The 22,048-nt window shown below is 37.5% G+C and overlaps 1 protein-coding gene across 2 annotated transcripts in view; it reads right to left on the bottom strand.

Moving 5' to 3' along the window:
• Positions 1-18,071: 18,071 nt before the first annotated feature.
• Positions 18,072-22,048, bottom strand: part of necab3 (N-terminal EF-hand calcium binding protein 3) — an 87,080-nt gene continuing 83,103 nt past the window's right edge. For both annotated transcript variants that reach the window (XM_088937294.1, XM_088937295.1), the window contains exons 12-13: positions 21,729-21,820; positions 18,072-19,339 (exon numbers count right to left, since the gene is read on the bottom strand). In XM_088937294.1, coding sequence (XP_088793420.1) covers positions 19,311-19,339; positions 21,729-21,820 — 121 coding nt within the window. In that variant the 3' untranslated portion in view covers positions 18,072-19,310. The remainder of the gene's footprint in view (positions 19,340-21,728; positions 21,821-22,048) is intronic.

Raw genomic sequence — 22,048 nt, 5'->3', positions numbered from 1 at the left:
TGCCCATTACCTTGAATTGGAATGGAACCCTGTCCTACAGGGCTATGAGGTGGTATCATTAACCCCCAAGCCACTGTGCCACCCTTGAAAAACTCTCAGTTCAAATCTAACACTTATCAGTGGCATTAGCAGGATTAAGGAAACAAATGCCGATTTGCTTCAGGATAATTAGCCAAACAATAATTTAGCAAAGTTTAGCACAGAAGTTACATCTTACTTTCTTAAGGAAACACCTATTGAAATCCGATGCAGTTTTGAAGAGTCCTGTGGACTCTAGACCAGGCATGTCCAGTCCTGGTCCTGGAGGGTTAGTGTGTATGTAGGTTTTCCAAGTCCCCTTAAATCAGTGGTTCCCAATCCTGGTCCTGAGGAGCCACATACCTGCCTGTTTTTGTATTATATATTTGAGCACTTAATAATTCATTGGAACTCTTTGATTGTTTCCAGTTTCTAAATATGTAGGAGGTTGCCTTTTAACTATTGAATGTAACTTAAGATCTCCAACCACTGCGTAGAAACAAAACATGCAAACTTGCAACTTCCTGCAAAGCAACTTGTTGGTTCGATGAATAATTCATTTAATTAAGGAGCTTGGAGAAGTTATTAGGCCCAATTAAGTCAATATTGAGCTAACATACTGTAGGTCTTTAAGAACTGAGCTAGATTGAAGGTCTGATGACACTGTTCCTCCTGGAACAGGTTCGGACACTATTGTTCTAAAGATCAGTGCAGTACTGAATGTACTTACAGAAATGCGTATTCAGACCTTGAGACAAGGAGCCGACAGGTGATTAAATTTAATGGTTTTCCAGTCTTGAAAAGCAATAGTGTTTTGTTTCGAGAAAGGCACTGATCATATTGCACTGATTTAAAATGATCAAACAGGACATCCAGAAACATTAGTTAGAAATACATGATTCATGAAATGAATTAGACAAGCAATGAAAGAAGTGGTCTATCAGTCTAGTATTTTGCTTCAAATTTACATTCAAGGGAAGTAAATGCTCATCATGATAGAGCCAATACAGCACAAGAACATTTCAGACACAAACAACAATTGGTAATTACCATACGTATAATTTAAGCTATGTTACTTTTTTATGTTAATGTGTATTTCAGATGAGGACTGAGAATGTATCAGGACATATTGTGTCCAGTCCCGGAAGTCCTGATGGGCCAGCAGGTTTCTTTGTCTTCCTTTCACCTCAGCACTTAATTGCTGAATTAAACCTATATACTTACAAATTGAAGTCTTTTCTTGTTCTTAAAAAGCCGAAGGCCTCTAAAACCTACTTGGCAGTGGCTCTTAAGTATTAATGTGGGACTTCCCTGCTTTACAGTTTTTTTCCATCAGCCAAGGTGCAAAGTATTTGTTATTGAAGCGACCTCTATCACACAACTTACCCATGGTTTGAATTTGAAAACATTTTCAAGGACTTCAGCTCAATGAAGTTTTACTTTTGTGACTCCTTTAACATTAACATGTAGGCTGTTTATACAAGAAGAAAGACAATGTACCCTGCTGTCTGCATGTGTGAATACATAGAGTTTAGAGCTGGATTTGCAATTGAAATAGTTCCAGACTCAATATCACCACAAACAGAATAAATACTGATGTAGCAGAGCTCACATGTCTTACTTAGGTTCAAAAGTGAAAATGTTGTGAATACAAAAAATGTGATGCAGGGACTCAGTAAATTTAACATTTTAATGCTACATTATGTAAGAAAGTGTATTATAAATATATAAAATGGAAAGAAGGCGTTTCTTCTTTGCATAAAGAGTTCTCTGAGTCTGTAACACGCTACCTAGCCATGTTGTAAAAGCAGTTCTATTTAAACACAAACAAGCTAGATGGGCTGTATGACTTTCGTTTATTTTCAAACTTTCTTGTGTTTGCCAATGGAGTACATGCGAGGACAGGTCTTAACAGTGTTTATAGGCTAGGCAGTCTCTTTTTAGGAATACTCCATCAAAAATTATTCTCATTTATAAATAGGTTACGTATCAGTTGTAAATAATGCCATTAATTAAAAAAATATTCAGATCAAACCTACACACTACCGGATTGAGACCCATGGTGCTAGAGTATATTGTTGCTTGTGTGAGAGACACAAGCAACAATAGGCAGCCACTAATTCAGCAATTGTTAAATACCTGTAAAAATGTGAATAAGTGAAGGGCAGAAATTTTAAATTGAGTAATATAGTGATCATTTGGTACACAAATCAGAGTATTCATCAGACTTCAGGGAGTTTTCTTCACTTAGAAAATTACTTGTTTAATTGAACAATAACTTCCAAGTGTTCATAATTTTGAAAGACTTTAGTTTAAACACCAATTAGATGGGGGTTCTCAGGGACTAGGTTTGTGGACTTCTAACTTAGATCATGGTGCCAGTGGGAGTTTTATGTTATGCCTTATGCCTTAGTTTTATGAAGTTCAGGCTCCACCTTGTGGCAGAATTCATATCACTTTCATAACTGCTTGTCCAGTTCAGGGTCAATGCCAGGAAACATTGGGCAAAAGGCAGGATACACCCTGGACAGGATGTCAGTTCATTGCAGGGCACATACAGACACAAACATGCAAACATTCACCAAGGTCAATTTGTACAGAAGCCAAATAACCTACCAGCATATGTTTGGACTGCTGTTAAACATAAAATAATGTACATTTATAATTACATCATGATGCAAGACCCTAGCAATTCACAATTTGTTTGAAATATGAGAGAAGAGTCAGTCTTAAAAATAAATAATCAATTTAAATATGTTCAAATAGATGTGCTGTCTCTCTCAAGATGATTGTTGACAATAGTTCCACCTCTCATCAAGGTCATGCTCCTGACCTTTCATAAGCCTGGAAAAGTTTTGTTTTTCCTCTTTTCTTTTTAATCTTGTATAACATCTATTATAGAAAGTTACTCACTATGACACTACACTTTATGCCATTCTTCATATTACATTTTTCAATGTTTTTACAGTAGGTCCACAACACACAGTATACTGTATGTTGCATAATCAACATCGTTGTTATATTTTGCCAGGTGATTGCAAGAGCTAACAAGATTTACATGTCTTTTTTATGGATGTTATCTCAAAATGTGGAAGAACAGAAAGCCTCTCCCTAATTTCCCTAATTTCAAAGATAATGGAGACAATCTTGTTACTAGGGGGCTAAAACATATATTGCAGACGGACAACTCAGTTGAGTATGGCTTTTGGTAAAGATGATGTAAAATATTTATTTTTTTAAATAAAGCATCAATGCAGACTACAGTATTTCTTTGACAATAATGCAGTACTTTTAATTTTTACTGTTGTTTTCCAACAAGTAATTAAGAGCAGTTAATTATTTGTCTACAGTTCTGTAAAAGCATTCATCCAAGTTAAATGCAGTATCTCCTGATCCACACAATCAAAATGGTAATCCATAAGATTTGGGATAAAACCGAACGCTGCTCACAGTACTCCCTTTGACTTCATCTGTCTCTGTGTTAGAAGGAGGTGTCTGCAGATTCATTACTTATTATTATTAATATTATTATAGAATATGGCTTGGTTACCTCTTTCTTTTATTACAGCTGATCTGCAGGTTCTGTGTTGCTTTCACAGATGGTGTCACCTTTGTCTTCTAGCTAAAATGTCAGCATTGATGCAGTTTTGTCATGTCATGCATCATCCTCTTGATCACAGGCCTTGGAGATGCAGCCAGATCAAACCCACAATAAAGGTCTAAAGGGACAAAAGCTATCATGAATCAATGGCACAGCCACTGGAAAACTAAAGATATGATTGATATGATTTGGTAATGAAATAAGAGCAAACAAACAGTAACAATGAGAGGAGGCTATTTGACCCATTGATCATGGATCTGTCCAAGAATCTCATTCAGTACAGTAGTTTCTTGCTTGGGTAATTTGTCTCACACTCCCAAAACCCTTTAATCTAACCCTTTGGGAAAAGAAATGCCCCCTTTTCTTGGTTCTAAATAAACTTCCACATAGTTTCCAATTAGTTGGTTCATATTTCATTTGTTTAGTTTTAAGAAGTCTGCTAAGTTGACTTTGTTAATCTTTTGATAATTTTGAATACTTTTATTAGGTCTTTCTGTAGTCTTTTTTATTCAAAACTAAAAAGTTTTTTTCTTTCAGTCTGGTTTGTGTCTTTCATACATCTGGTGCCTACTTTTTGGATTGATTCCAGAGCAGCAATATCAATTTGAAACATGCTGACCACAATATTCTAAATGAGGGCTTAATAGTACATTATGCAATTTTACCATAATATCATTTAATTCTGTACAGTACATTATAACATTTTTTTTCCTTTTATATTACTTAAGCAGTTTTGCTTAAAAAATCTTAATCTTAAAAAAGATGAAGGTGTTTATTCAGTGTAGGCTTGTCAAAATTACTGCCGGAAGAAGACATAATATCAGCTGTGGTAATATTCATGTCCATTAGGTGGCACTCTCAGCATTTCGAAAAGCAAAGTAACTACTGAGTTTAAACATCTTTGTGTTGAAAATACTGTACATGTGTTTGGCTATCTCAGCAACAGTGAGACGAGGTCCTTTACTGCTGCAGGTAGCACGACATAAAACAGTAAATGTGCCAAAGACAGAATTTTCATTCACTTAATATCTAAAGGCAGCTGAAATGAATCGTGGTGGTTTAGGTCCTTTGGAGGCAGTAGGAACTTGGTGGATATTTTCAGTCTGCATCACTTCCATTTAGTACAAGTGGCTTGAGCATTATTCACACAGTATTTATTATCCGATATTTTGAAATGAAGACAGTGTAATTCAAACATAGTAGGTGTACTTGTGTGAAGGTGAAAACACATAACCACATAAAAATAGTTCTACACTTAACAATTGCCCTGGTGTGCTAGTTACATAACTATTTGTATAAAACTATTTGTATCCTGTCAGCATGAGCAGCAGGGTGCTGTCTAAGAGGGAGTCAGCTTGCAAAAAAAAGCCTTTCTAATAAGAAAAAAAAAATCCATAACACAAAAGCCAAACGTCTGTCTTCTAAAAGTAAAGTCCTTATCCAAAAATATCCTTCTCAAATCAAAACAGAGTCCAGTCTCTGGAACACAAATCACTCACTCTTAGTTTTATCAACCATGACAAAACTAAAACAACTTTTAGTATAACCCTATAACCCTATTTAGTATAACCCTTTCTGTGTTATACCCTTGTTCAACCTTTTCCCCCAGGCCAATCAATGACGTTATCACTAAGCTTTCTGGGAAATGTAGTGTTCTGAGCTTGACCTACTCCTTCAAGTGTTTTGATAACGCAGGGTACAGTACCATCCGTCAATGACCTTGTCTCTTATGGAGCCACACAGGATACTCAACAAATTCTTTCTTTTCTCATTATGTGTTGTGAATGGATACAAATATTAAGTGTAAGAAGCAAAGTGGTTTCTGAGCTTGCCAGCCAAGTATACAGTAGTCGTTAAGGTGCATGTGGAGCCAACTAGGAATGTCTGTGCATTCCTTCCATTGCCCAGGGCTCCCAGGGGGCAAAGTCAGCCAGAGTGGCATCAGCCCTGCCAGCTAAAGCCCTCCTGTGGCTTCCAGGGAGAGTCAGGCAGAGCTGCATCAGTTTGTGGTCAGACCCACAGTGTAGAGAAGAAGTAGGGACAGTATTGCTATGACAAGCTACAGAAATTCCCAAAATGGGTTACAAACAATGTACATAGAAGACAATACTATGTAATTGCCATTTACTTTCCTCTTGAGATTTGATTACCTGTTATGAACATGTATGTAAATCCAAATTGCTAAAATGTGGTGGGACCTCCATTTATTCCTTGACAGTAAAAAGAAACGGATGTGATGTGAATAAGAAAGAATGTTCTGTGCTCTTGTGTTTACTGAGGGCATCAATGGGGTTAATTGACTGCATTTCATACTGGTACAGACTGTGACCAATCTAGTTCACTTTCATACACAGATAGCCTTTTCCTGAGAGGAGATGGGCAAAACAATTGCACTACTGCCCGTATTGTATTGTGAATGGCATAACTGTCGTATTCAGATGCCAAGGCTGCCTTTGCACTGAGTAGCCACTTCCCAGTTCTGTGATACGAAGGGAAAATAATTTACTCTCCCCTAACCATCACAGTAAATGATGATTTTCTGTAATGTTCTGCTGTAGGATGTTTGAGAGGACCTGCCAGAATGTTTTCAAAATTGTTTGTAATGTTTTGAGAACTGTGAATGTTGATCTGTGAAGATGAGCATTATATTCATAATGTAACAGAAATAGCAGCACTTTTGCATGGGTGATTTTATGATTTTATTCATGTGTTCTCATTTTGGTTTTCCCATCTATCACAGACAGGAGCAAAGCCTAAATTTATCAGCCAAGATAAATGAGCTGAGGGCTCCAGTTTAGAGGAGCAAATAAAGCAAACTCAATCACAGGGAAAAGTCTCTGTAGTAGTGTGGAGGGGTACCTCATTGATTCATCTACACCATGGACTGCAGCATAAGCCTGATCTTATCATGGAGTCACAAGCTTTAAGAAACCTATTTAAAGGCATGCTCTATTTTCTCACTTCTTGTCACTAGATGCATTACTTGTTTCATATGCAAATTCTTGAGGATCCTCTGCAGTTTCAACTTTAAGTGATGTATCAGAACAGTCACTCTTTTTAATGCAAGTCTAGACATGATTTGGAGATGTTATCTAGTGCTGTCCAGGCTTCACTACACATTGCACTCCAGGGCAGTATGTAATACTACTTTTTGTTTCCTCCTACTATATCTTCTCTAAATGCATTTCAAGACCAGTAGTAGTATACCTGTCTCTGTGCATTGTCTAAGACCATCCTCCCAGCCTGCTGGCTGCTTTATAGTGCTGGCATATCCACAACAGTCCTGCAGCTCTTGGTGCTGGAGCTGTGTCCTGCTGTGACACTGGGGCTTGAAGTGATCTGGCCCCAGGCTGGAGACATCATCTCCAACCCACCAGAGCCTTATAACAGAAGAAAAGGGGTGAAGGAAAGTGAGCACAGCACAGAATCAGCCTATGTTTTTGCACTTGTCTTCTTAATCTGAATAAATGAATTTAATATATGTTTATTAGATAGCAAATAGCTGTTTTGTTTCTTCTCTCACCATTGATTTCCCTACCTGGTTAGGCTGTCAAAGAACATTGTGCAAGAGCATGAAGCAAAATCTTTTCTGAACCTTTGTAAAAAAATAGGATTTAATTAAGGTTACAGATTTGTAGCTGCATATGGACAATCTGCACACAGTTAAATTTCTAAATATTTTACATTTCTGTGTATTCTGAAGGGTCTCACATATACAGCCATTTCTCTGTCAAGTTTATTGCTCTTTTCTCAAGTTTTTCTCCACCAAAATGAGTGTTTAGCTCACACAAGCTGTTTCCATTTTCTAAAGAACCCTTTAATAGAGCTATTCCACTGGGGCCGGCAAGAAGCACAATTAGTTTTTAATTGTCTGGCGGAACACAGCTGTTATGATGACAGTCTCACATCTAACTATATACTGATGGATAAATATATTGGCAGTGACTCTAAAAGACAGAGAGAATGTACACAGATAAACTAGTCAGAGAGCTACCAGAATGGAAAGCAAGTTATAAAAATGGCTTGGACATGAAAATGTGTGATTTTTATTTTTATTATTTTATAATATTCAATGTATGGTGTGTATGAGAAATGTGCTGAAATAACCTTATGAACTGCAGTTTTGCATTAGACTTAAGGTGCTGTATAGGAAATATTTCATCATTTGAGCCCTGAGCACTATGTTGCTTGATAAACTCTTTACTGGCTCTAGGCAGGGCAATATCTTACCTGGAGAAGGATGACCATATTGGGAATCTGTCTCTGACACCAACACCTGCAATGACAGTTCAGTCAATAAATGAGGACATCACAGCGACTCTTAAGTATTACCTGCTTGCCTGCTCATCACTGCTGATTCATACAAAATGGCTTTTACACTAAAATATTAGTGTGGCTATTTATATTTTTTTCAAGAAGAATCCTAACTGAGCAAGAAGGGAACGAATTGTGTGACACTGAATAAACAGACTGGAGATTTCTATTTCTCTCCTGGCTGTCTGCAGCCCTGAAAGTGAAATAGTGGAATCAGAAAAAGACGAAGAGCCCTTAACTGTGGCTCATTTAATTACAATCCTTTTTTCTCCTCTCCTGAAAAGGAATTTATTAAAACAACAGAGAGCCACAAACACACAATGCTTGTTGGATTTGCCCCTTAAACAGAAAGTAAGAGAGAATGAGTGGCTGTTGCATGTTTCTGTTTTCAGGATGTGTATCTGGGATGTCTCAGATACCAGGTAACTAGTGCTTACTGTATACCTGCATGCCAGGAGTATTAGGAAGAAAATAAAAATAAACTGCTTCATTAACGTGAAATTCCAAAGTAACTGGAATTACAGAAATGTGGCTAGGAGAATTGAGGTGATAAAAACAGCATCCGTGGGTACACAGCTCTCGGGAGAGACAGGAAAGAAAGAAAAGGTTTAGATGTAGTACTTTGTATTAGAATAGCTTTGGGTCACAAGAATTTAATCTGTCAATCAAGGGTCGCGGAATCTACTCCCACTACCACTGAGTGAGCCCTTTTTATATTGTAAACCACCTCTAATTAAAATCCATGTTAGAGCACGAACACTAACCCTTCACCAATTATCTAATAATGAACCTAAGTGCCACCTAGGGAGTCTATTTGCAGTCGTTAGAGGCCCTTTGTCTTAGCAGCAAATCAGCTGCAGAGCTTCAAAGGCTGTCCCGTCACAGCAGTCTTACACAATGCAATTGGGCATGTGTGCAGAGGAAGAAGTGATTTTTATAGGAGATTGTAAATTACCTCAGGTAGATTGGGAGAAACCATCAGAGCAGCTCAAACAGTACTATTACTACTCACTATTAGCAACAATACATTTCGATATCAGTGAGACTGACAAAAAATCAACAGACATGCAATATAAACTGTAGACAATAGCATATATAAAGCACAAACTTGCAGTAATTAACTGAAATCCAGAAAAACAAGACTAGAACAAACAGCTCAAATATGAAGTAAAAACTGACTTACACTACACAAAGAGCACTTTGCAGAGTGGATAGCAGTAATGAAATAATCTTTAACATTAACACGGGCTTACAATAAAGCCTAAACCAGATCCCAGTGTGGCTCAGCTGAAATCTGAGCGAAAAGAAAAAGCAAGAATGTTCTCATTTTCAGATCTACATTAATCTGTATTAATGTAGGCAGTGCCTTGCAAAAGTATTCAAACTCTGGAAGGATTCCACTTTGTTGTTGCTGCCTGAGTCTGTAAAAACTGTACACAATCAATTCCAAACTGATAAAGTAAAAAAAAACAACTTAGTAATTGCTTTCAAAAAAGGCAAAGAAGGTTGCTTACTTTATATCTTTAAATACTTTGTAGTTTTACTGACATTTATTCCATACTGTAGCTACTATACTATACTAGTGAAGCTTGCAGAATATACAGAAATAAGAGGATTACCAAACAATGTAGAAACTTTAGAGCAAATTTAAAAAATAAGACAAAATTCATGGTTGGGAAAACACCTAAAAGATTACTTTTAAAACTGACATGTGCAGAGGCAGCAGAAACATAAACTATAAGGAAGCACTGAGCTTGAAAAAGAAGAAGAGCTTTTACCTTTTCCAGGTTTGATCACTGTAGTGCTTGCTTGTATAACAAAAGATAAGCTTCTTGTTTTAGCATCTTATACTGAATCCCTATGGATTTTACAACATAACTCAATATTCATCTATGCACCTGGGCTTGATTAGGCTCATGACACCTTTATGAACTCCTATATGCCTTTAAACTCCTTGTATCACTTGTTCTTCTTGCACTCTGTCCTAGGAGCCAAAGCTCTGATATAATCTCCCAGCCTGTATTAGATCTTGCAAGTTGGTAAGCACTTCAACTTTTATACACGATCTAAGGTGGCTAAGGAAGGACCTTATTCAAATATTCAAACTCCTCAAAAGCATTGACCAAGTCAACCCAGTGAATGTCTTGAGGGTAATCAGTGAGACATGAACAAAAACCAGCAGACACATGTGAAATGATGTGTCTATGAGGATACACTTGTAAAACTGACAGCAAGAGACACTTATTTACACAAAGGGTACAAACCAGCTTGTCACAGTGTTGAAGTCAATAGCCTAGTGCCATTCAAGAAATGGCTGGATGAGATTTTCAGATTAATTAGCTACTTAAACCCTGAGTTGACAGGCTGAATGACCTCCTGTCTTTTGTAACTTTTCTTATATTCTTTTCTGACAGCATATCAAAAAGTATGTCAGCCACTGCATCCTTTAACCCTGCTTTCCTAATCCTGGGCTCTGTTGCCAGCCAGTTGCATGACGGGGAAGCTGTTTACAGTCTCCTTGGAAAATCTTGGGTAAGTGGAAGAATATTATATTTTACTGTATATATTTGAATTGTTTCATCACCTATTGTGGTGAAAAATAAAAAGAGTAGCAGATTAGGCTGCACCAGTTTGAGAGGTTGATTTTGGTTGGAATGTCTTCCCCAGCAAGATGGTTCACTTTCTTTAAAGTAGTGTTGCGTCAGTTTTGGAACAAACTGTTTATCAACAGGCCATGATGCACATCATGATGCAGGGAAAGACTGAGTCTGAGACAGGCTCTGAAGCTGTGATAAGAGATGCTCTGGCTAAGTGTCTTTTCTTAAAATGCTTCACAGTTTTCTTTCAAGTACAGTATATGCAGAACATCCACAGACTCATCTTACTCATCTTAGCTCCGTTTAAAGAAGATAATTGGATAGTTAACACTGCTGTTCCGCTCTCTTTCTAAAGTTAATTGGATGTCTAGCTATGCTGACCAAGCTCTCCTGTATCACTGTGTGCTGAAACATTCTACTGTGCACAGTGCTGTCCCCTAAATTTAATTTCTTACAGATTTCAAAGTCCAGTTTTAAGGTTGTAAAATTGACCTTGGGCCTCTGTTTTGTATTAAAGCTCTTTCTTCCATCTTACCTTACGTTCTTGATGTAATCTTCAACATCAGCCCCACTTAACCAATGAAATATTTGACTAAGTAATTAAGTTATTAGGAGGACTGGTGTCCAGTAATTGGCTTGACTTGAAGACTCAAGGTTCCCTCCTGTTTTACCATACTATTTAAATCCATGATTGGCACATTGCTGTATATTAAATCCCGTAAGTAAAAAGGAGTGTGCTTTTATTATTAACTTATTTGGTAAAATTGTATTCAAAGCAACTTACATTTGTACCCATTTGCACAGCTTTGTATTTTACTTATTAACCTGCGTAAGATACTTTGCTTTATGGTACATTAGCAACCTTCCAGGGTTTGAACAATATTCTCATCACTACATACAGTAGTACAGTATGTACAGATCTCTAACAGAATATCTGCCATTTTCTAATCTTCAGATGCACGAAAGTTAATGGAGTTTTTGTCTGTAAACACACAAAATCCATTTTCTTTAGGGTGTTGAGTCATATCTTCTTACACACAAACTGCTCTGGAAGTGGACACAGTGAGGATATTATAATTGCTTTTATGAGTAATATTTTCTTCCCAGTTAATGCGTGAGTGATTTAATGACTGCTCGTGACAATTCACTGCATTTCTTTACCAAGATGGGAGTGTTATAACAAAATTGATGATGTTCTTGTAAGAATGAGATACAGAGAAGGAAGAATGAGAAGGAAACAGACAGCTGACAGATTAACATTAGGTTGCAATAAATTAGAAACTATTGAAAGCTTAATTGTTAACTGACAGCACCCTCAGAAGTGGAGAAAGACAAGTTTAAAATGTAAAAAAACATGTTGAACTCTCACCAGTGTGTAGGCATGTACTACTATTAATGTTAGGACACAATTTGAGAAAATGACAGACTCCTGACAAACATACTGTAGATTGTGGGGATGACCCCCAAAAAACAATCTTTATGTAAACTAAATGGCATTTTCTTTTAAATCTAGAACATTTGTTCTTGGTCTATTCTCACCCCATTGGAGTTCAATTCGAATGGAGATTTGAATAGTAAATAAAAATAGAATAAGGGTTGATGTAAAGTCCCTACAAGAACAGGAATACAGTACAAGTAGCCAAATGGGAGGATCTCATAAAGATAAACCCAGTGTTTTGAGGAATCTGCTTTAAACAAGGGCTTGATGGTTTTGTGTAAAGAAAAGTTGTCTTCTGTGTTTAGTCCCAAATCCACATTTCCCTTTGTGTTCTCTGATTCCTGTTTCACTGTTTGTCCTGAAATAGTTGTTGACGTCGACATTCATTATATTTCAAGATATTCCTTTAGGGCCAGGAAATAACTTTGACACTTTCCTTTGAATTGATTTCAGAACAACAATGTCTTTTTATCACCAACAAAGCTGCACATCAAACTGTACAAAACTGCCAATCATTTCATGGAAAGAGTAAACTTCCATGTCAGTGGTTCTTTTGGATAAACATATGATTTGTATTTACTACATGAGATTTCCCTGACAGATGTCACCTGTTCTCCCACCTCCAGGCAGAAGGTCAAGGTTGAATCTGACATATTTTTTGTACAAATACCCAACTCATTCCATATCTCCACAACACAACATTTCACAATCAGACCTTTTTAACTCTTACTTCAATAAACTCATAAGTTATATAAAAATCTCATTTTGAAGTAGAAAACGAAAAGGTCGAACTAGTCAGGTCATGAGATCAATCCCTCACATGTCCAGCTGGTCTGAAGGGCAATGGGCGATGAGCTCACTGGGATCAGGATTGGGAAGCCCTAGAATAGACTTTGTGACAGACAAGGTGTGATGTGTTTAAGGAGCTTGAAATAAACTACCCTTTTCTTCCCTGGCCGGCACAATGATCAGATTTCAAATCTTCCTGTGAACACAAGGAATATGGAGTCTAATCCCCCACATCATTACCCTTCTCCCAACATGAATGGAGGGTGATTCTGCTACAAGAAGGGAACACACACACCATGTCCAGTTCAAGCTGTTCTTGCTGCTGATATAAAATGAAGGGAAAATGCATGAAAAAACTAAAGATGTCCTCCAATGTTGGGGTGGTGGTAGAGGGGGTAAAAAGCTGTTTTTGCTGTACACAGAAGGGCAACACATTGTTCTCTGGCACCAATATTTTGGCTGTCTTAGTTTGATTTGTGGATGCAGTGGTTGACATTAGGGCTTTCACAGATTGCTTGCTCCCACAGGAAATGGAATAGTTTGTTTTCTGTTGGACTGACCTGCTTTTCTGTGCAAGTGTAAGTTTGTCTTAGAAGGGCTGTGAGCTGTGACTGTGTCTGATATGCGCTCAAGCCCTGCATTGCAGCACCCAGGCACTGACTGAGAAACTGCATAATTAATAATGGCCTAATTTAACTTGGGGAAGTTTAAAAAGTCCCTGTTGTGTGTTTGAAGCTAATTAATAAGGGCTACATTGGAGTATTAAAATATTCCACTCTTTAGCAAAGTACCCTGGTCTGTGGTGAACAGTTTTCATTCCAGACGTTAATTATATTCATAACCTCAATTATGCCAGTTGCTGCACTGCACTTAGGTAGAGAAGTAGGAGGTGTAAAATACATGAATTGCCCTCAACAGAAGTTCTGCTCTAATTATAAATATACAGAAGATGCAATTTTAATGCATTGTATCTTGATTTGCTATTTTTAACTGGAATATAATTATTTCTGTTGGTAGGATACTCACCCACCACAGCTGCCTGTCTACATGCATTAAAAATGTCATACAACTCCCGCCCTTTAATATATATCTTTCATTCTAAGCAAAGAAAGAATTGATTGCTTATGCATCAGTCATGTAAAAAGTCAGATGCCTGTTCACACTAATTCATGGTGAATTTCCATTGGGATAATATATGTTATCAAACCCCTGAGTTAAGTGGTTTTTACATTCTAGGTAGGGCAGTGGCAGGGACAGTATTTCTTTGTGGAAGTTATTAACTGAAGTTTGGGGGAGATAACAATAACGAGTCAATCTCACACAGCTGCACCTAATTTAAACTCAAACATCTTCCTTTGCATTTGTCATCCCTCCACCCCACCTCTGTCTTGGAACTGCTCCTTGATTTACTCTGTCTGAATGAGGCTCCTCATCCTATTTCCAGGAGGCTGCCCATCAACCAAGCGGGTTAAGCCACACTTTTCTCACCACGTTTTCCGAGCATTCACAAGCATCCAGTCCTTGAACGGTGTTGTCGCTAGTGAAGAGTTAGATGTGTCAGAGTTGCTGGTTTATGTTAGGTGTGACAGCTGTGTGTTGTCTTCATTGGCCAGGCATTCCCTGTGCCAGCAGTGCCCACTACCTTTGGACCTCAATGGCTGCTGGTCCTGGCCTGGACATACCCCCAACACCTCAAGGGAAGGAGGGCAGCGCAGCACAGCCAGGAACTGGTTCATCACCAGACATGAACCCCATTGGAAGGGTGGGGCACATTCACACTGCTTGGGTTAAAATTAATTCAGTGTAAGGGGCTCGGTGTATCCTATGAGCATAAAAATATCCGTCTACATTTGAGATTGTGTGAGTGGCACTGAATGTGCTATTCTGCTCATGTACTCAGTGTCTGCAAACTTCCTTAAAATGTGCTGCCATACAGAACAAATCGACATCAAGTTTTGTCCATTCACCCATCCATCAATTTATTTTCTAACGGCTTTATCCAAGACAGGGTCATAGGGGAGCCAGAGCCTCTCCATGCATGAAGTAAATTTATTTAAAATGTAGGGAAACAGATCTACAGTATGATGGGTCTCTTTATAGTATCAATTCATATGATATTTCCATTCATCCATTTCAGTATGCTTGTCCCACTGAGATTCATAGAGCCATTTAATGCGTTTTAAATCAAAGTAACTGATAAAACAAAGACATTTTAAAGGAATATATATTGTATGAATATCCATGACATACTGTTAATAAAAGAAAAACATGCAGTGAACCAAAGCTTAAATGCTTGTTACCATCAAGTGAGAGCAGTAATGATACTGCATTGCCACAAAATCCATCTCGGAATGAATGTCCTTCATTTGATTTGCTGTATGTTGTACATCTATAATACAGCTACTTAGAAATCAATTAAATAAGCCCATTCTACTAAGGTCTGGCAGTCTTTTATTGTGCTTTGCACAATGCAGATAAATAGCTGTGCCACTGGTGTTTCCCCTTGGCTTCTGGAGAGATGATACAATGTATTTCTAGCTCAGGTGTGGCAGAGAAAGAGAAACATCATGGGGCATCACATAGAATCTTCAGGAACCAGAAGACTCCACAGTAAATTACTACACAGTCTTTTACATAAAGTGCTCTGGGATCTGTCTGTCGAGTGCAGTGTTTCTGCTTACATCCAGTTTTCTCGTTGTGTTGTTATCTTGTAAGGAACAGACATTTCTCACAAAAGCCCGACAAAGTAAAGACATTGTTCTGATACTGTATCACTCTGCTCAGTGTTTAGGAAATCTAAACTTATTTCCTTAAATGCATATATAAAAATGAAAAATACAGATATAATTTATTATATATTATACAATTATTTTTTTATTTCTGTTCATTGCTTTGTCACAATTGTTTTAATGAAATGAGCTTTGGAAGAATAAAGATCCATTCATTTTAGAAGCAGTTGTTTTCATTCTCTTTGTGTAGATGTGTTGTTTCTACTGTAGTTACAGAGATTTTGTAGTTTGTATATAAAACATTAGTATATGGATTTGTACACACCCTGGTTTAAAAATATTTGTTAGGAGAATGAGATTTTGAAAAAAAAATCAAGCTGTAAATATATTAGTATAAGCATGAATGAAATATGTTGTTATTAACATAGTGCATACAAGAGAACTTTGCAAGGCTAAAGTAGAACCAGCTTTCATTCTTCCAAGGCAGCCCAGTGCTTCCCCAGAATGGACAAGCACAAACATCATGCCCAGACAATGAAAAGCAAATCAACACTCTCAACAAGACATTCATAGTGTTGTTTGACGGGTGCTGTGTGATTTCTCTATGAAGCTGAATGTCTTTTAAAGATGAAATCTCTGGATATTGATGTCTGTTTCCTATTGTGCCATATCCAGGAAAGAACTGGTTTACATGTAAGTATGCAAGTCTTCTATTTATCTGTCATTACTGCTGCACTTCTATGACAACATAAGAAAAATACTATAGTGGCCGTGACCCAGGTTAAGACCTCAGGACACTGACATGTTTGGTCTGGGGGACCTGTGTGGTTGTGATCTGTACAGGCTGGTGTGAGACACTGAATGTCTTAACATCTGCCTCCAACCAGACAGAAGCCACCCCTAATACCATTTTTTCTACTACCCCCAGGAGGTCTATAAATAGCTAGCATCCCTGTGTAGGACTTAGTCAGATCATTCAGGTTGAAAAAATGGTTAGTCACATTTTTATTAATATGGAGATTTTGTAGCTGTTTGCGCTGGTAGAAGATTCAGTGCTACCTGAAATGAACTATCCAGCTATGTTGTTGAAGATTGTTTTAATATGTGGCTCGATGAGATCCTCAGATTAATTAGCTACCAGTAGCCAAATTAACCTGAATGGCCTTTTCTCATTTGAAACCTTTCTTATGGATTTATATAGTTATCCTTGAATTAAATCAAACAATCTTAATCTGCACAGGAATTCTGAATCTCTTGCTTTTTTTCCACATGGGTGTGATTTTTTCTGAATTGCTTGAATTTAAGCAGCCTACATTTCCTATTTCATGAACATGAGAAACTTTCTGGAATTTGTGTATCATTTAACTATTAAACAAGTTACAGCGAAGGATTTCTTTTACTTTGTTATTGGTATTGCCTTTCTTATTTTGCTATCCTTCCTAAAATTCATAGAGGTCCTCTATCATGTCTCTGTGATGAAAGATCTCATGCAATATTCATAAGAGCTCTGTAAGACAGGATGCTTGGTTCTACACCCTGCTGACTGCTCAGTCTTAAACCTGGAAACACAATGTCACTGTTGCACCTGTTTGTACTCTGTGGTCCATTGGATTTAATAGGAGGGATGTTTGCCAAATGGATTTCAATCTAATTTCAAAGTGAGGCCTGTGAAGGTGATCGCTGTAGGAAATAATCTTCTGCCAGATCCTTCAGTTACTTCTGTGGCCATTTTTAATCTCTTTTTTCAACTAATCAATAGTCAAAAGACACTAGTCTTGTGATTTGTGACATAGTGACACGAGCCTTCGGTCTTTCTCATGGACAGTTATTACTAAATAAAATGAATATATCACCTAAACAGAGGAGTAAGAGAAATCCAATTTTCTGATGCAAGGTGTCTGAGAGCTAGGGAGTCTTCTTCCAAGGCAATCCAGTGCTTCTCCAGAATGGACAAGCACAAACATCATGGCCAGACAATGAAAAGCAAATCAACACTCTCACTCAATAAAATAAAAAAAATTTTGCTCTGATTAACAGAAAAGGCTTTGTTGGGCTTATTGAAGAGCTGCTACCTTGCATTCTTGTTTTTAAAATGGAGTCTTCAATGTTAGTATCATTACATGATGGTGTTCGGATGCCAGCTGAGGCAGTGGGGAATTGTCCCTGCTATATGGATGATTTGAAAAGACAGAGGGGGTCTGGAAGCTCCTGTTCCACAGTGAAAACTGCTGGAGGGAAATCTTGTTAAACTACAGGACTATGATGGAAAGCTCTCTTCACCAATATACACTTTAAAGGCTTACTTCTCTGTTGCCATTGTTTTTGTCAAAAATTAATTTAAACAAATGCATCTACAGTCATACTTGTTGAGTTACTATTCATATGTTTGTATTTAAGGCAGGGTTCTATACCACGCTCTATTGAGTACACCTGCTTGAGGCAGAAATTCGCAGTTTATTAATGGGGATAAAGTAAATTTTGCAGCTGTTTAAATTTTTCAGAATAATTTCAGAATCATTTAACACAGCATTAGCATTCAGGGCCCCCTGCCAACACCTACATACCAACAGCCTTGAGACAGTAAATCCGGAGATCACATGCTTTTACTACAGTACAGTATGTCTATTACAGCATTTCAGTACAGCTAACAATGTTCTGAACATAGTTGACATTATGATGTGATATTAGAAACTGTACATCTTTTTTCTACACTGAAAATAACTTCTGACAAATTAATAAAAGTACATTCTGAAAGTTCAGATTACTTATACAAAGCTTACACTATGTGCTGAAAAATTATTTCGCAAAAAACTCAACAGGAAATTCACAGATACCATAGATTCCAAGAAAAAATGCAGAACAATTCCAATGCAAGGCAAAGGACGTCATTCAATTGTCAGCATAATAGGGACACAATAGCCTAGATGAAGGATGATTTGGAAAGATTAGCTCATTGAAAGCAAAGAATCTGTTAAAATGATTCAACAGGTGTTCAAGAATATCAATGATGTCCTGTTGTCAAAATGATGCATTAGATGAATGCAATATTCTCTTCCATCTTTTGAACATTATTCTTTCAAACAAATTTAATATGAATCCAAGCCACCTAAACCATATAGTAACACAAAACAATTTGTCAGCTTGGCATCATTAGTAGACTTTGAATGTATTAATTCACTTTATGCATGGGTGAAATCTCCTCCAACCCTTTAATATGAAAGCTGTCAATAAAAACATCTTTAAACAACGGTAGTGCATAACCCGGATCCTGTGTTTGTATAGACTTGCAATTCAATCCGAACTCGGAAGCTAAAAGCCCGTTTAAAATACAATAAATGAAACTAATAATTTAACAGACTTTATTCAGCAGCACTAACATGTCATCTAACAAGCTTTGGAACATTACTATTATTATTAAGTTATTTGTCATTAAGTGGACAATTAAAGACAGTTCTTCTATTGGAGACAATTCCTTCTATTGGAAACTTCCTCCATTTTCATTCACTGAATTTTATAAAACCCCAAACCTCACTGAAACACAAATAAAATCACCTTTTTTCCAGAAAGAAATAGAGTATATATTTTTATAACTCAACCATAAGACATATCTAATTAAATGTATGCCTGCCTGTGTGTGAACACTATTAGCATTGCTGTTTTCAAATTAATAATAAAACCACATCGCTTTGACTTTCAAGTTGTCTGGGATGCTGTCACACATATATTAAATGATGTTTTTAATAGCCTTGAAGAAAGCATTACAGGCTTGAATTTCTTTTTTCTTCCCCGGATCTGTGTGGGTGTAGTGATGGTTCCTGATGCTGTCAGTTGTTATTCATAATCCACCAGGATCCTGGAATAAAAAACAAGACTTTATTAAAAATGAGGCAGTTCACTCTTTTCTTCACAATTTTGTGTGATGAACAAGGTGGGCTTATTATTCAAAATACAGGATGTTGTTTTTTTAGTTTTGTTTCAATAGTAAATATTACTCTTGTTATTTTTCAAGGGCTAAACACCAGCAGTAAAACAGCGTTATTACTGTATCTCAACAGACATTTTTCTGACCGTGGATGCAATAAATAAATATCAAGGAAAAAACACAGAAAAATTGTGCGTATGGATTCCATCCATTTTCTAAAAGCTTTATCCAATACAGCATCGCAGGAGAGTCAGAACTTACTGTATCCTGGCAACTAAAAGACACAAGGCAGGATACCCCCTGGAAGGGACACCAGTCCATTGCAAGACACTTCAGAGACAAACGTATACACACTCACACCATAGAACAGTTAACGTCTTTGGGAGATAAAAGGAGCACCCAGAGGAAATCCATGCAAACAGAGGGAAAACATAGAAACTCCACGCAGACAGCACCCTAGGAACTGATCCAAAGGCACAGGTGCTGTGAGGCAACAATGCTAAGCACTTGCCACTGTGCCACCCTGAATATGGTTTAATTTTCTTTTATTATTGGTATGGCTAATTAAATTCCTTTCTAATACCCTCACATTATTAGCCTTCTTCTATTGTTAAGTAATTCACCTAACTTGCAGTGAAACCAGAGGAAACAAGTGGGAAAAAAATTAAGTGGCAGTGCTTCAGAAAGTGAGAATAGAAGGCATTTCTTTCCCCAAAGGGTTGTGGGAGTCTGGAACAAGCCACACAGACATGTGGTTTGACTTCCTTCTAGAAACAGCTGGAGACCCTTGGATTAATGAACTACTCATTAGCAAATGGACTACTTGTGTGTAAGGAGGTTTATGCTCTTATGTTCTTCTGCCCCTCAAGAATCAGCTGGAAAGAATGTATGTGTTTTCCTTTGAAACATGCTACTGGTTTTCCAGTTACACCCGCATAGCACAGCACGCTGAGGACACCTGGACCCAGTAAAGTCCACCTACCCCTTGACTCTGAAGATTCTGCCAGTAAAATGTATAAAATCCAAATGAACTGTATAAATGGGTACAAAAATATGATAAAAATATCATTCAAATAAATTACTACTACTAATAATAATAATTATCATCCTGCCTTGCACCTGTTGCTTGCCTGGATAGGCCCCGGCTCCCCCACGACCCAATATTGGATAAAACGGTTAGAAACTGGATGGATGGATAATAATAATAGTTGAATCTCGCAGGAGATATATAATTTTAAAAGCTATTTCTTTTGATCTCCTGTGTAGAGCATATCAAGTTGCGTGCGCAATGGTGATTTCAGATAGTAGTAGGTTTTTTTCATTACTCCTCAGGTAAGGTCTTTCATGTCTGAAAGGATGTTATTGCACTATTACACCTGAAGAAGGCTCAACAGCCTAAATATTGTGTTTGTTTTTTCTACTTGTCAGTGTGATAATAAACCTTTACTTTTTATTGTAGTATTGCTGTTTGACAAAACCATAAATTTACAGTATTTTAGATTCCAAGATTTCTGATTTGTGGTTAAAGAAATGTGCTACACTTACAGGCTAAAAGAATAAGACCAGAGAAGAATTAGTGGTCCTGATTCAAGCAGTTAAAATCCTCTGAGACCTGTCGCTTTTTCAGAATCAACAAAGAAATATGAACCAGAGAAAACTACACGATGGTGCATTAAAACTGAGCACTGGAGGCACTACAAAAAGAGTGAAAGAGTAGCGAGGGTCTTGTATTGTGCTACATAGCCACATTGTTGAAGTCCATACCCTGATTTCTTCCAAAAAATGACTGGATGAGATCCTCACACCATTTAGCTACTAGTATCCAAACTGAAGTTTTGGGCCAAACGTCCACCATAACTGTTCTTATGTTTACATATTCTTATGTGAAACTAGGAAACAAGGACAACAGTAGAAAATAAAATGGATGCGCAGTTAGATCTGAATTCAGTAAGCATTTCTTGTGGAAGTTTGGAACAAACTGCCCAGGTGTGCTGTTGAAGGATCCTTCTTGAACCACTGGAGTGTGTTGAAAGAGAACAAAGCTTACCACAGGTAATGTCCATGTTTTTTAACAGTTTTACTATGCTCAAATATATGTTTTGTCATGGTATACTACAGTTACGTTTGCTAAAAGAGTTGGTTTCATCTGCATTTTTCACCATCCCTAAATGAATGAACTATGACCAATCAATCAAGCAAACTGTGTTGAATGGCCTCATGTCACCTGCAACCTTTCAGTTACAACAGCACCTGTTGTGAGTGGTGACAGGCCCTGTTGTTTCCTGGAATCTCAGACCTGCGAGTCCCACTGGTCACGCACCTGGGAGCAGCATCGTGGTGACCATTTCTGGACTCTCAAGCACATCAATGACACAGCGCTGGAATGTCTTACTCGCGTTGGACTGCAAGTAACTGGAAAGGAGAAAGGAGATCACTCATGCCTGTTAATGTTTCTGCTGCCCTTTTGCAGCCACATTACTGTAACATCCCACAGCTGATGTGTTCCACAGCAGACCAATGCCTGCATTATAATAGCTGGATGTAACTTAATGCACTTTTGTGTAAATATCATTGGTACATTGATTATACACACAGTATTACAGAATGTAAGAGTTACACAGAAGCTTTATCCAAAGTGTA

Source organism: Atractosteus spatula, chromosome 19 (assembly GCF_055471065.1).
Source record: "Atractosteus spatula isolate fAtrSpa1 chromosome 19, fAtrSpa1.hap1, whole genome shotgun sequence".
NCBI classification, from domain to species: Eukaryota; Metazoa; Chordata; class Actinopteri; order Semionotiformes; family Lepisosteidae; genus Atractosteus; species Atractosteus spatula.
The sequence above is the reverse complement of the archived record's forward strand: the minus strand, read 5'-3'. Positions and strand labels throughout refer to the sequence as shown.